We start from the raw sequence: 15,060 nt of genomic DNA, 5'->3' as shown, positions 1-15,060 counted from the left end.
CAGTGCTGTGAAAGAAGAGCTTTTGCAATTTAATGCTTATTAACATTGCTGATATTAACACTTGTTTTTTATTTGCAGCCTGTTGCCTCAGAGACCGACCATTACTGCTGTCTAACTTTTATGCACTGTGCTGATTTTATGCATGCCGGGTTTAGGAGGTAACAGAGTGCCGTTGATCCTGGTCAGCTTCAAAACAGTGCATACAAGCTTATTAGAGAAGAGCTGACAGTATAAACACTGCGTATGTTCTGCTGTCTAGCAGCAGTGGTCGGTCTCCAAGGCAACAGGCAGTAAACATGAGAAAAGTATTAATGTCTCAAGAATGGCTGAAATTTTTAAACAGCAGATAATTGCAAAATTGCTCGAATTTACAAGGAGTGATAATATCAATTTATGAAGATGGGAATGATCATTTAAGTACTTAAATTTCTCACAAACAAATTCAATGTAATGTCGTTACATGCCCATCACTCCCTTCACATGCTGTAGTCCACAGCAGAACCACTAGGTGGCCACATATATAGTGCAGCACATACTGTACATCACATGTACATAGCATTGCAAATTATGTTTTTCACAGCTTGTCATCTTGTGATAAAAAACCTAGGACCAAAAGGTAAGAAAAGGTTTATCTCTCCCAAATCTAGCAAGGTACTCTTTTGTGACCCACAAAATCCTCCTGTATTGAGCTGTATGAAAAATGTTTATTTCTTATGATTGCTATAATATACTGTGCAAATAACAGTCACATGCTGTAGTTTATATAGAAATTCAAATATTGCTCCATTATTCATTTCCAATGGATGATAGTTTAAAATTAGCCAAAATTAAAATATATTGTATTTATGTCTCTTTAAATTTAGCATTCTTTAGCATAAATGTCTGCCTTCACCATCATGATATTTATAGTTCCAAAATTCAGAACAGATTAATTATTAAAAATATCTCTCTAGTGGTCGGAGATTGTTTATCTGATACAGACTTTCAAATCCTACGCACGGACATATATTGAAATGATGCCATTCTCTCCACTCCCTATAGGAATCTGCTATAGGAGCTAGCTGTTTGCTGGTGAGGTCAACAAATATTGGTATGCAATAAACTCATATGCTCCCTCTTGTGGTGGTTAAAGGTAGCGAGCATCTCATATTTTATTTCAATGTGAATACAGGGGGGTTTGAAGTACCCCTTCAGAGAAAACACAGCTTTGACTGCTATTAATATAACTCAAGAAATGAAAAATAGAGTTCTAGCAAGGAAACTGTATTTTTTACATTGACCCAGGTAATACCGGGACATCACTGCTCAAATAAGTATAATTCTGTTATCAATATGTTGTGTGGTGGGATCATGATAACCATTGTTACATTTGTATGTGATCATTATCACTATTTACAACATTTACCAGATAGGAAACAGCTGTGACACTGGAACTAAAGATAAAGGGAATGATCCGTGATGGATCGACTTAGGGTAAACAGACATGCAGTGGTCTAAAAAGACACGCCGCATGTCCGGTTATGCGGTGTGTAACCCACGTATTAGGAAGCATAGTGGAGACGGGATTTCATAAAATTCCCTCCACTATGCTGTAACATTTGGATGCTGTGGATTAAACGCTGCGGCTGTACGCAGCGTTGAATCTGCAGCAAATCTGGATGCAATATGCCAAGTGGAAACATGCCCTTAGAATTGAATTTCCTGAAATTTACAGGTCCTTGCAAATTAGAAAACTATGCAACTTGATTCGTTAGCATTGGACCCCCAAAAAATGACCCACTCCATTTCATACACTGCTAAAGACTCAGTTGGCAAGCTATTGGCATACATCATGACCTTGCGGACTTCCCCATAATGTCCTGCTGTTATCTAGTGCAGTCAGTCAGGAATTTATCAAAGGCAGTATATAAGATGGGGGTCGGCCAAACAGAACCATTTTATTCTTAAACAATGTAGAGATGGTCAGAGCGCACAACTCTTTCCTCCTAGGGATAGAAAAAATTCTCTCTCTCTATTTATTCGATGCAAATCAAATTAGAGGTAAAAATTTGCCAAACTTGCAAAATTCATTTTTCAAATGATCTCCCAACCTCTAACTGGAACTCGTTGCACATCAGTCAGGCAATACTCTATGGCGACATACAGAGCAATCACCACTGATATTGAACACTGGATCTTCATTATTTTAGATAAATCAATTTTTGGATTCAAATATATGACTATTACACTGAGATAGGTGAAGTGGTGACATTGATTTCCGATTCAGCATGTATGAATAGAAATTATATTGTTAGAATAAGCAGGCAAGAAAACAAATGAGACATCAGGAAGAAATTGAACATTTCCTCAGTGAGGTGTTGTAATGCCATGTATAGAGTATTATGTGTAAGACCCAAATTATAACAAATCCTTTAATATGAAAATTGATACGTGAAATCATGATCATTATCAACTCTAATACAGTTCATCCCTCGGCTTCATGTTGAGTTTATATAAGATTTGATATCCGTCATCCCAAGCATATATTTGTTTTTCTTTGGGGTTGTATTTCATGCTGGAATGAGATCCATACCGTTTGGGAAAGTAAACAATTGGAACATTTTCACTGGATATGGTGCCACTGACGTCAAAGATACACTGAATACGAGAGCGGCTCGGGAGCTTGGTGTTATATACTACATATAGAGTGCCGCACACCACAAAAGCACTTTCTGCATTTTCTATTGGGCATGGAGTATCCCACATCTGCTCAATGCCAAGGTTGCCTGGATCTAGTTTGGCTAAGCATATGTTCTTTTCATTCTCTTTGGTTGCATAGATGACCCAGAGACCTTCTTCATCAGCCACTATATCTATGTAGTTAAATTTGGACAATCCGTATACTGGTACTTGATCTTCAATGGGCAGAACTGCACTGTCAACCACCGTTCTGTCAGTCAGGTTGAATTTTATAACCTGGAATTCCTCATCTTGCCGTATATAGTACAAATTGCCCCCATAAACAATGTGTCCTGTACCAATCCATGGATATGGTAGCTTGATTCGAGGGACTTTACGTGTTGACGATGTAAGAGTGAATTCCTTCATGCGGGAGTATACAAACACTGTATCATTGCCTGCTCCATCAAAGACGTAGACCTTCTCGGAATTTCCAACTGGGTCCTTTGTCCAGAGGCCAGCACTGCTCCCAAATCGCTTGAGTATTTTCATGGCATTCACTTGAGAAATTGTGTCACTGCAATCTACATAAGTAAAGAGGTTACAGGAGTAAAATCAGAAAGCAAAAAAAAACAAGCAAAGTTTATAAAGCAAAATCAGTAAAAAAAAAAAAAAAATTAGTCACCAAGAATTAATGAAAGATCAGACTACACAGAGAGTTTGTAGTCTGTAACCATGGACGGACCACAGATCTATATTTGAACTTTGCAAATAAAACCGTAGGGTATTTTAGTCAAAGCAAAATGCAGAATTGCTTCAGTTTTTACATACTGAAAACATAGATTTAAGAATAAATATTAATTGCGGTGCTTTATTGAGACTTAGGGTCCCGTCACACTAAACGATGCACCAGCGATCCCGACAACGATACGACCTTGTCAGGATCGCTGGTGCCTCACTACATGATCGCTGGTGAGCTGTCACACAGGCAGATTTCACCAGTGATCAGGACCAGTGAGGACGCTGGTGTCCAAGGTAAATATTGGGTAACTAAGCGCCGCGCGTCACTTAGTTACCCGCTGTGTACCTTGGATACCAGCTCCCAGCACGAGCACGCAGGTATCTAAGGTACACAGTGGGTAACTAAGCGACGCGCGCGCTTAGTTACCCGATATTTACCTTGGATACCAGCTCCCAGCGTCTGCTTACAGCGCTGGGAGCTCGCTGATCGTTGGTCTTCCGCTGCTACAACAGCGGGAGACCAACGATTAAAAAATGGTCCAGGACATTCCTGCACGATCAGCGATACCCGGGGGGGGGCGGTCGCTGATGCGTGTCACACACAGCGAGATCGCTGGCAAGATCGCTGTTGAATCACAAAATCAGCGATCTCGCTAGCGATCTTGCTGTGTGTGACCGGGCCTTTAGAAAGCATCTGTCATGTTGTAAATGGCATATAATCTGCAGGCAGGATGCTATAGTGCAGGAGGAGGTGATTAGATAGATATGCAGTATATTTTGGAGAGAAAAGTTTCAACAAAATTGAAATCTCTGGAGATTGTAGCATACCAGTCCAGCGGGCGGTTGCATTTAGTGATTGACAGTCTTCTCTGTCTGACAATGTATATAGATATAGCTTTCAATCACTAATAGGACCGCCCACTGGACTCAAAGGCATAAAAGCACCAGGAATTTCAGCGAATAAAAGTTATACTGAATCTTTCCCCACTAACCTATAGACAGGTGCTTCTCACAAAAATAGAATATCGTCAAAAAGTTAATTTATTTCAGTTTTTCAATACAAAAAGTGAAACTCATATATTACATAGAGTCATTACAAACAGTGTGATCTATTTCAAGTGTTTATTTCTGTTAATGTTGATGACAATGGCTTACAGCCAATGAAAACCCAAAAGTCATTATCTCAGTAAAGTAGAATAATTAACTAAAAACACCTGCAAAGGCTTCCTAAGCATTTAAAAAGTTCCCTTAGTCTGTTTCAGTAGGTTAAATTTTGCATTTCATCTGGAAAATCGTAGTTACTTACCGATAACGGTATTTCTCTGATCCCATGATGGCACCACGGAGAGAGAGGGATCCGCCCTCAGGGACAGGAAACCTACAGATGAAAAAGGCAGTACCTCTCTCCCACATCAGTTGGTTTACAGAGCATTACATAGAACTCTCAGCTGCAACTCAAACTGTTATAAAAAATCCAACATTAATCAAATTAAGCTTAACAAATGCACCGCGTGGCTAAGTAGTAACACTAACTAACTCACTCTTATGTGCACACCTGTGTGTGTGAAAGGGAGGGGATGTACGGGTGCCGTCATGGGATCAGAGAAATACCGTTATCGGTAAGTAACTATGATTTTCTCTTTCCCCCATGATGGCACCACGGAGAGAATTACAAAGATTGTTCATCCAGGGAGGGACCACCGCCTCCAGAACCCTTTTCCCAAAGGTGAGATCTGAAGAGGAGGTCAAGTCTAGACGGTAATGTTTGAAAAATGTAGAGGGGGAAGACCAAGTGGCAGCTCTACATATCTGATCTATTGAAGCGCCGGCTTTCTCTGCCCAGGATGATGCCACTGCCCTGGTTGAATGGGCCCTTATGTCCTCTGGGATGGCCACCCCGCAGGAGGAGTAGGATAAGGTGATGGCTTCTCTTATCCACCTCGCCAGTGTGGACTTCGATGCCTTCTGCCCCTTCCGAGGACCCTGAAAACAGACAAACAGAGCCCTATCCTTCCTAAATTCCCTCGTGGTTGTCAAATATTGGACCAGGCATCTTTTTACATCTAAAGTGTGTAAAATCTCTTCTGTTTTGTTTTTGGGATCGGGACAAAAAGAAGGTAGGGAGATTTCCTGAGTCCTATGAAAGTGTGACGACACTTTGGGGAGATATGCTGGATCAGTTCTAAGAATTACTCTATCATCCAGGATTTGCGTGAAGGGTGAGTGGGCCGACAAAGCTTGTATATCACTAACACGGCGGGCAGAAGTTAAGGCCACTAGGATGGAGGTCTTAAGTGACAATATTTTTAAGGGAATTTCCGTTAGGGGTTCGAAGGGAGATTTGGTTAGAGGATTTAGCACTAGGTTTAGATCCCAGGATGGGGTGGTATGTAGAGAGATCGGTCTAGATCTACTTGAGGCTCTAATGAATCTCTTAACCCATCTATTTTTGGCTAGGTCGTGGTTATACAAAGCTCCCAAGGACGCCACCTGTACTTTTAAGGTGCTGGTAGCTAACCCCTTCTCCAACCCCCTTTGTAGGAATTCCAGAATTTTATCTACAGGGATTTCGCCTGTTGGGTCGGAACCTGACACTGATATGAATTTCTTCCACACTTTGCCATATGCTTTGGTGGTTACTGGCTTTCTACTCTGTAGTAGCGTGGTTACCAAGTTTGATGAGAAGCCCCTGATGCTTAGGAGCTCCCTCTCAAAAGCCAAGCTGTCAAGTGTAGGTTTTTTATGAGCGGGTGATAAACTGGAACCTGGCATAACAGGTCTGGATTTTTTGGTAGAACCCAGGGGTCTGTCACGGACATCCTTCTCAGCCAAGAGAACCAAATTCTCCATGGCCAGAAGAGCGCTATTACCACTACTGTCGCCTTGTCCTCCCGTATTTTCCTCAGTACTAAGGGAATGAGAGATATTGGGGGGAAGGCGTAGGTCAGATGATAATCCCAGGGTATCGTGAAGGCGTCTAGGGCTACTGGGCCCCCCCGGGGATCGATTGAGCAGAAGGTCTCCAGCTTCCGTTTCTGACTGTTCGCAAATAAGTCTATCTCTGGTTGACCCCAGAGTTTCATGATCTGGTTGAAGACTAACCAGCTTAGTTCCCACTCCCCCTGTTTTAGACGTGTCCTGCTTAAAAAGTCTGCCGTTCGATTTTCTGAACCTTTTATGTGAAGGGCTGTCAGGGATTCTAGATTGTGTTCTGCCAGGTGGAAGATGGACTTTGTTAACTCCATTAGTGGTCGAGACCTGGTACCCCCCTGGTGGTTTAGGTATGCTACCACTACCTGGTTGTCCGAGAAGATCCTTACGTGATGGGAACGTAGTGAATCTAGAAAATAAACGAGGGCTAGTTTCACTGCCAGCTGCTCTTTCATATTGGAGGAAGCGTACTCTCTTCCCTGATCCCAGGACCCCTGTGCCACCTGGTTGCCTAGATGTGCGCCCCACCCCCAAGAACTTGCGTCCGTGGTTAGGATCTTTGTTGTAGGCAATGCCCAAGGAACCCCCTTGGCTAGGTTGGCTGGAGCTGTCCACTATGTTAAGGAATGCCTTGTTTCTGGCGAGATGTTTAACTGTGTGTCTAAATTTCCGTGTAGGGAAAAGTCTGCATCTAATATTTCCCACTGCAAGCCCCGGGTATGGCTCTGGGCCCATTGGACGGCTGGCATGCAGGCTGTCATAGACCCCAACAGTGACATGGCTTTCCTCAGGGTGGTGTTCGGGGAAGCTATCATTTGAGATGTCATTTGCGTCATTTTTTGAACCTTTGCCTTCGGAAGGTAACATTTCTGCTCGATTGAGTCCAGTGTCATTCCCAAATACTCTTGCACCTGACTTGGTACGAGTCTGGACTTGGGCAAGTTCAGCATCCACCCTAGGCTCTGTAGTGAATTCATGACCAGGTCCAACTGCTGTTTGCAATGGTGAAAGGTGACCCCTATTATTAATAGATCGTCCAGGTACGGGACTATCAGAACGTTTTGCTCTCTTATGTGGGCCATTACCTCTGACATTACCTTCGTAAATACCCTTGGAGCAATGGCTAGGCCGAAGGGGAGGGCTCTGAACTGAAAATGTTTTAACCCCCCCCCTGAATCATCACCGCTACTCTGAGGTATTTCCTGTGATCCCTGTGAATAGGCACATGATAATATGCGTCCCTCAAGTCTAATACGGCCATAAAGCAAGCTGGGGGAAGCATTTTTATACAGGATTTTATCGTCTCCATTTTGAAGTGCTGCACTTCTAGATATTTGTTCAGCTTTTTGAGATCTATAATCACCCTGTACGAACCGTCTGGTTTCTTGCGAAGAAAAAGAGGGAAGTAGAAGCCTTTGCCCCTGTCTTGGTAGGGGACTTCTTGCAATACGTTTTTCTCTCTTAGGATCGCTATTTCCTGTTGTAGAGCCAGCTGCTCTTGTGGTGTCCTTTGAGGGGTTATCACGAAGGAGTCCTTTGGTTGGGAAATGAATGTTAGCCTCAGGCCTTCCTTTACTATGTCCATTATCCAAGAACTTGCGGATATCTTTTCCCAGGCCTGGAGAAAGCAGGATAGTCTTCCCCCGACCTGGGGAGTACCTTCATTGTGGTTTTTTGTTGTCGGGGGGTTTGTTAAACATAAAGCCCTTATTTTTATTTCTCCTATCCTCCCATCCTTCTTTGTTCCCTCTTGGAGGCTTTCGTCGCATGAACCTTCTGTTCCAAAAAGGCCGTTTGTATGCCTGACTGGGGAACCCGGGGAAAGATTTTTTCTTGTCCCCTGCCTTTTCCAGGATGTCATCTAGTGTTGGCCCAAATAAAAATTCCCCCTCGCACGTGATTGCACAAAATTTGGTCTTTGTCTGTAAGTCTCCCGGCCAGCATTTCAGCCATAAGGCGCGCCTTGCGGCATTTGAGAAGGCGGCTGTTCTGGCTGCCAGCCTGGTTGAGTCTACTGATGCATCCGCCAGGAAGGCTGCTGCCCCCCTCATCACAGAAACTGACCTCTGCATTGTATCTCTTGGAACTTCCCCTTTATTTGTGACTCTAAGTGATCTAGCCAGACCATTAGGGAGCGCGCCGTGCATGTGGCTGCTATGGCTGGCTTTAGCCCCCCTGCTGCCGACTCCCATGTATTTTTTAGAAAGGCTTCTGCTTTTTTGTCCATTGGGTCCCTCAGGGTTCCCATGTCCTCGAAGGGCAGGGCAAATTTTTTAGAAGCTTTTGCAATTGCCACGTCTAATTTAGGAGCTTTACTCCATGAGGAGCAGGCCGGGTCGTCGAAGGGGTATTTCCTCTTGTGTGTCAAGAGGACTTTTTTGTCTGGTTTTTTCCATTTCCGTTTAATTAGGGAATGGATTTTCTCATTGACAGGAAAAGCTCTCCGTTTTTTTTGTTCCAGCCCACCAAACATCAGATCTTGGGCTGTTTTCTTAGGCCGTTCATCTACTAACCCCATCATTGTCCTCACTGCTTTTGCTAGGGTGTCTGTTTCCTCGATGGGGAAGCAGCTACGTCCCCCTTCTGAGGATGATGATGATAATTGGGAGGATGATGAGTTACTTGAGTCCGACAGTTCGCTTTCTGATTCGCTAACACTGGACTCTGGCGACCTACGCCTGGACCTACGTTTCTTTTTTGAGGATCTAGCGCCCTTAAGGGCATCTTTGACCTGGGTCCTTATCAGGGTTTTGAGATCTGAAGCAAATCTCGGGGATTCCTCCTGAATTGTTTGCTCTATGCATGCCGCACAAAGCTTTTTCTCCCATATAGGGGGTAGTTCCTCCGTGCATATGTCACATATCATGTGCTTAGATTTGGTCGTGCATTTATGCCCCTGAAAACAGAAATTAACAACCGCATATTAGCGAGCGGCCCTTAACGGAGATCACTCACCCTCCTTATGGAACGAGAGATACCGTCTCAGGTGTAGGGATTATTTCCACTGCTGAGGAACTTTGGCTGTGCCGCGATCCTGCGTGACCGTCGCTGCTGCGCTACTGGGAAGAGTTGCGCTGGTGCTGTGAATGTTGGCGCTGTTCCTGTGTTTGCCGCGGCCCCTGCTTCGGGGAACGCCGAGTCTCCTTTTGCTTTCCGCTCATGGCGACGCTCCTTTACCCCTTAATGGGGTTTTTTAAATGTGAGCGGTCTTTTTTTTTTTCTCCTCCCCGGCGCCGCCTCTCCCAGCGTTCCCTGCGCCCCCAGAAGTGGCTGCCCGTGCATGTGCACTGCGGCCCCATCTATTTTGGCGCTTGTAACGGCGTGCGCGCCGTCTGCGCCCGGCCGTACCTTGCGCCTCATGGTAGCCGCCGCTATCTCCGGGTCGCCCGGGCATATCCAGCCGGTGCTGCATGTTCGCCCATCGTCTGCGCCGCTCCAGCGCTGTAAGTGAGACTGGTGGCCGCCGCCACCCCTGCCTGCTTCCTGGAGGTCACCACCGCCTCCCTTGTATGGCTGGCCCCGACCTGTGCTCCCGGTGACTGCCGCCACCTGCACATGCTGCCTTGCGGCTCAGCGGGCCTCTCCCGTAGTGACGGCCGCCACTATACTGCAGGAGGCAGCCCCCTCTTTTTTTTTTTTCCTTTTCTGGGATCGGCAGACTTCCACAGCTTCTTCACTGCCTTTCCCCACTCACCCTAAAGGCCCGCCGACCCCAGTGGTGGTGCTTCGGGTGGAGCCTGTTCGAGGCCTCGACCCAGCCGAGGCAGGGAGCCCCACTGCCTATCACCGGACTGGATCGGTCCCCGGAATCCTACGATGACTTTTCAGGTATGCTGTAGGTTCCCCGTCAGGGACAGGAAACCAACTGATGTGGGAGAGAGGTACCGCCTTTTTCATCTGTAGGTTTCCTGTCCCTGAGGGCGGATCCCTCTCTCTCCGTGGTGCCGTCATGGGGGAAAGATAAATCAAGGTCCCAGAGTCTGGAGGAAGAGTGGAGAGGCACTCAATCCAAGCTGCTTGAAGTCTAGTGTGAAGTTTCCACAATCAGTGATGATTTGGGGAGCCATGTCATCCACTGTGTTTTATCAAGACCAAAGTCAGTGCAGCTGTCTACCAGGAAATTTTAGAGCCAACAAGCTTTTTAAAGATGGAAATTTCATTCTCCAGCAGGACTTGGCACCTGTCTACACTGCCAAAAGTACCAATACCTGATCTAAAAACAACAGTATCACTGTGATTGATTGGCCAGAAAACTCGCCTGACCTTAACCCCATAGATTGGGGTATTGTCAAGAGGAAGATGAGAGACACCAGACCTATCAGTGCAGACGAGCTGAAGGCTGCTATCAAAGCAACCTGGGCTTCCATAACACCTCAGCAGTGCCACAGGCTGATCGCCTCCATGTCACGCTGCATTGATGCAGTGGTTAATGCAAAAGGAGCCCCGACCAAGTATTGAGTGCATTTACTGAGCACACATTTCAGTAGGCCAAGATTTCAGATTTTAAAATCATTTTTCAAGCTGGTGGTATAAAGTATTCTAATTTACTGAGATAATAACTTTTGGGTTTTCATTGGCTGTAAGCCATAATCATCAACATTAACAGAAATAAACACTTGAAATAGATCACTCTATAACATATGAGTTTCACTTTTTGTATTGAAAAACTGAAATAAATTAACTTTTTGATGATATTCTAATTTTGTGAGAAGCACATGTAACATTCTGCTCAGTATCTCCTTCACTTCACCATGCTGTCCATAGGATAGTCATACAGCAGTTCAGAGTTTTTAGTGATTGACAGATCAATTAAGGATGATATTTCTATAAACGTCAGGCTTTGATGTCAATATATAATATTTACCAACAGGTCAATGGAATGTTGCTATTGCAATGCATATTAGTGCTATTGCACTTATTTACATAAAACCAAAATAAATGAAGCCATACGTTTTCCTATGAAATTTGTAACAAATTTGAAAAGGAATTTTTACAAAAAAAATAAGTGAAATGGGGTTAATGGAACCCACTTACATGACTTCCGGATGATGGGAGGACTCTGCATCACATCTGTTTCCACAGTCTCTGCAACCTCAGCCTTTGGACAACCTATTATAACATGAGAGGTAGGTTCCACTAACCCCTATGAATTTACAGTACACATGCAGTAATAGCCATAGGTGAATTCATATAAGCGTACTTCTTTCTACCACATGAAGGTAGAGCAGCTAGTGGTTCTTTTAAAGGAACTTGTCTCCTCCAGAAATGCTATTGGTGATCTGCAGGTAAATAGCATTCAAGTCTTGCCTGTGATATTTAAGTTTTTCTTTTTTAATAAATTTGCAAAAATTTCTACATTTCTGTTTTTTTTCAGTCAAGATGGGGTGCAGAGTATACATTAATGATATAATATGAACTTTTTTGAATTGAATTTGCCAATGAAACAGAGTGAAAAATTTAAAGGGGTTTGACTACTTTCCGTACCCACTGTATAATGGGCCACATATATGATGCTCTGGTGTATGATGGGCACCATATAATGCTCCATATATACTAGCCCCAGATATAATGCTCAAGTGTGTGATGGGCCCCATATATGATGCTCCAGTGTATGATGGGCCCCATATAATGCTCCAGATATAATGGGTCCCATATATGATGCCCCAGTGTATGATAGGTCCCATATAATGCTTCATATATAATGGCCCCAATATATGATGCTCCAGTGTATGATGAGCCCCATATGTTGCTCCACATATAATGGGTGTCATATATTGCTCCAAACATAAAAAAAAGAAATACTCACCTCTCCTCGCTGGCCGCTGCTCTGCTCCAGACTCCTCAGCATCAGGGTCTTCCAGCTCTCTGCACTGTGACTAGCAGAGGGCACATACACATAATGTCATCCCACCCTCTGACCTGAAACGTCACAGTGAGGAGACGCGGAAGACTCCGCAGAGGTGGAACGGGGAAAGGTAAGTATTGCAAGTACCACGGGGGGAGAGAGGCACTTGCAGGCACTGGCACAGGCACCGGGCACCCATAGTGCGCTCGAGTCCCCAATGGGGAGTGGGCCCCCCACCTTCTCAGGGCCCCGGCACTTTCCCAAGTTTGCCAGGTGCTGACGCCTGCCCTGGCAGTGAGGCAAGAAAATGTAGAAAGTAACTACAGCGCTTGCCCCGGTGACATTTTGATTCAGGAGGGGTGATAGACGCTGCTAGAAAATGAGTGCAGCAACATCCTTTTGTGATGTCCCATTTGAGACTCCTCTTACAAGAAAGTCACAGGAAGTGCAGTAAAAGAACACATTTAGGGACTAGCGTGATAGGGAGAAGTGTACGGTATTGTATAATTAAGCTAATTACAAAAGTGGTTAGGGTGTAAAAACATTTAAAGAGAAAGGACATTTTAGATACAAGACTACCCCTTTAAAGGGAATTTGTCAGTAGGATCAATCCTCTTAAATCATCTACATGGGCATGTAAGTCATAGGAAGATGAATAAAATGATACCTTGATATATGTGATCTGATATCTTATTCCAGAGAAATCCATGTTTTTCTTATTTCTAAATGAACTGTTCAGGACCATGGGCCAGAAATTGATCTCCCTGAGAATCTGCCTCCAATTTACTTGTGTTGCACTGACCCTGGGTCAATTCCGGCTCTTCATGGCAGCTGTTCTTCATTTTTTTGCCCAACCTTTCCAGCTTGAAATCTTAGGTGCCTCTGAAGCTTGCTAGGCCTAGCAATGACAGGATATCACGTCAGGACTAGTGATGAGCGACTATACTCGTTACTCGAGTTTTCCAAGCATGCTCGGGTGTTCTCCAAGTATTTTGGGTGTGCTCGGAGATTCAGCTTGTGTCGCCGCAGCGGCATGATTTGTGGCTGCTAGACAGCCAGAATACATGTGGAGATTTCCTAACAAACAAGCAATCCTCACATGTATTCAGGCTGTCTAGCAGCCGCAAATCATACAGCTGTGGCGACACAAACTAAATCTCCGAGCACGCCCAAAATACTCAGAGAACACCCGAGCATGCTCAGAAAACTCGAGTAACAAGTATACTCGCTCATCACTAGTGAGGACTAGACCTCACGTAATGTCATTGCATGCATTGTGACAGACTGGACTCTATCAGGGCAGCGTAACTTGAATTGCTCATCTCTAATGTCTATGCTTTGTGATGAAATGTCCCTCTTTCTTTTCATTTTTTGGGATGCATCATGTTTTATCGTGTAAAATTCAAGTTATATGCATCCGTATTAAAAAAAAATCTCAAGTTTCCAACTAAACACTTCAAAAATAAACATTCTTTGCAAAAGAGGTAGGGAAGTTAAGGATAATTGCATGAATGATGCAGCTCTTGAGTGAAAATTTAGTCTTTTTTTTGTTCGCAACCCTCATTCCTCCCTTGTCCAAGAGTATGGGTTTAGTTTAGGTGGCACATATACAGAATATTATACATTTGCAAACATAAGTATATTATATGTATTATATACATATAAATGCTTTTTAATGAGTCAGGTGCGTCACAAAAGTGACGTGCAGCTCTGCGTGCCTAAATAAAAAAATCTTACTCCAGTCGGTGACTGGAGTAAGGTCTGTGGCAAAAGACACACCACAGGTCTTCATGAATTACAGGAGCTTGCATCGCCATGCCCTTTTCCCACCCCAACTCTGCCTATTTGGGCAGACCTGGCTGAAACAGGTGTGAAAATGCCAAAAGTCACAAAATAGTTGTGGAACCTAGCATCATGCTGAATTTTTGTGACTTTTTAAAGTGCCTTACTTCAGATTTCTTGTACAAAAACTTTGAATTCTAGGGACCAGAGTGCTAGAAAAACACAAATTAATAGCAAAATTCAGCATAGTATCATTGGTATTTGGAAATTAGGAGACTCTTCACAAATTGAAGTGACTGTGAAGTAAGTATGGTTGATTGCCACGTGATTACAGATAGTCAATTGACATAACTACTATTATATCCTTGAAGATCGGGTTAGACATCAGCGAGCAGCTATTGCCACTTTTTTCAAGGTCATGGTTTCTTTTTAGCAGTAAATATATACAAACATTGCACCAAAATTCTGCCTGGAAAACTCTTACCTGTTAGCTTTTCATATTTTTCCTTCTTCTTTTTTTTCTCAAGGTGAAGCTCTGTCAATTTTTCATCTATTTCTACACAAGATGGAGCAGGGTTCTGAGTTTCCAAGTAGTCTACCTCTCTTTCGAGCCTGTCAACACGTACATTTGTGTTTTCCATCTCATTCCTTACTGTATCCCTCTCCTTCTCTATGTTCTCCAACATCTTCAGGACCTGGTTCTTGAAGTCACGGAGTTCTGAGCTGTAGCGACTGCTTTGATCGTGCCATTGCACAATTCTTTCCTAAAGCCATACAAGATATTATTTAGAGCAATAAGGAGATTAAAATCCGTATGTGTCTATTCGGTAGCAGTAGTTAAAATCTTAATCAAGTAGGAAGCATTCATTGAAATATTCAGCATGGTCCAGACATTTTATTTTAGACCTCAACAAAAAGAATTATAGAATTTTATAGAGGAAAGAATAGACACTTGCTTACTGTATTCTGCTATTCTTAGTGCTTTATTCCAATGCATGCTTAGTCTGAGAATTTTTCATGTAATATGAAATGTGAGATAGAATAAAGCACTAAAGGGTTTTTCTCAAAATTATAAATGGGTAAAATTGCGAAATATTTAAAAA

At 43.5% G+C, this 15,060-nt stretch overlaps 1 protein-coding gene across 3 annotated transcripts in view; it reads right to left on the bottom strand.

The window, feature by feature from the left end:
- Positions 1-684: 684 nt before the first annotated feature.
- OLFML3 (olfactomedin like 3) overlaps positions 685-15,060 on the bottom strand; it is an 85,041-nt gene continuing 70,665 nt past the window's right edge. For 2 of the 3 annotated variants that reach the window (XM_073587073.1, XM_073587075.1), the window contains 3 exons: positions 14,442-14,721; positions 11,365-11,439; positions 685-3,242 (listed from right to left, as the gene is read on the bottom strand). In XM_073587073.1, the coding sequence (XP_073443174.1) occupies positions 2,455-3,242; positions 11,365-11,439; positions 14,442-14,721 (1,143 nt within the window). In that variant the 3' untranslated portion in view covers positions 685-2,454. The remainder of the gene's footprint in view (positions 3,243-11,364; positions 11,440-14,441; positions 14,722-15,060) is intronic. The other variant, XM_073587074.1, reaches the window with a different exon arrangement.

This window comes from Dendrobates tinctorius, unplaced genomic scaffold, assembly GCF_039654945.1.
Source record: "Dendrobates tinctorius isolate UK_male_01 unplaced genomic scaffold, ASM3965494v1 ptg000098l, whole genome shotgun sequence".
Classification (NCBI taxonomy): Eukaryota; Metazoa; Chordata; class Amphibia; order Anura; family Dendrobatidae; genus Dendrobates; species Dendrobates tinctorius.
The sequence above is the reverse complement of the archived record's forward strand: the minus strand, read 5'-3'. Positions and strand labels throughout refer to the sequence as shown.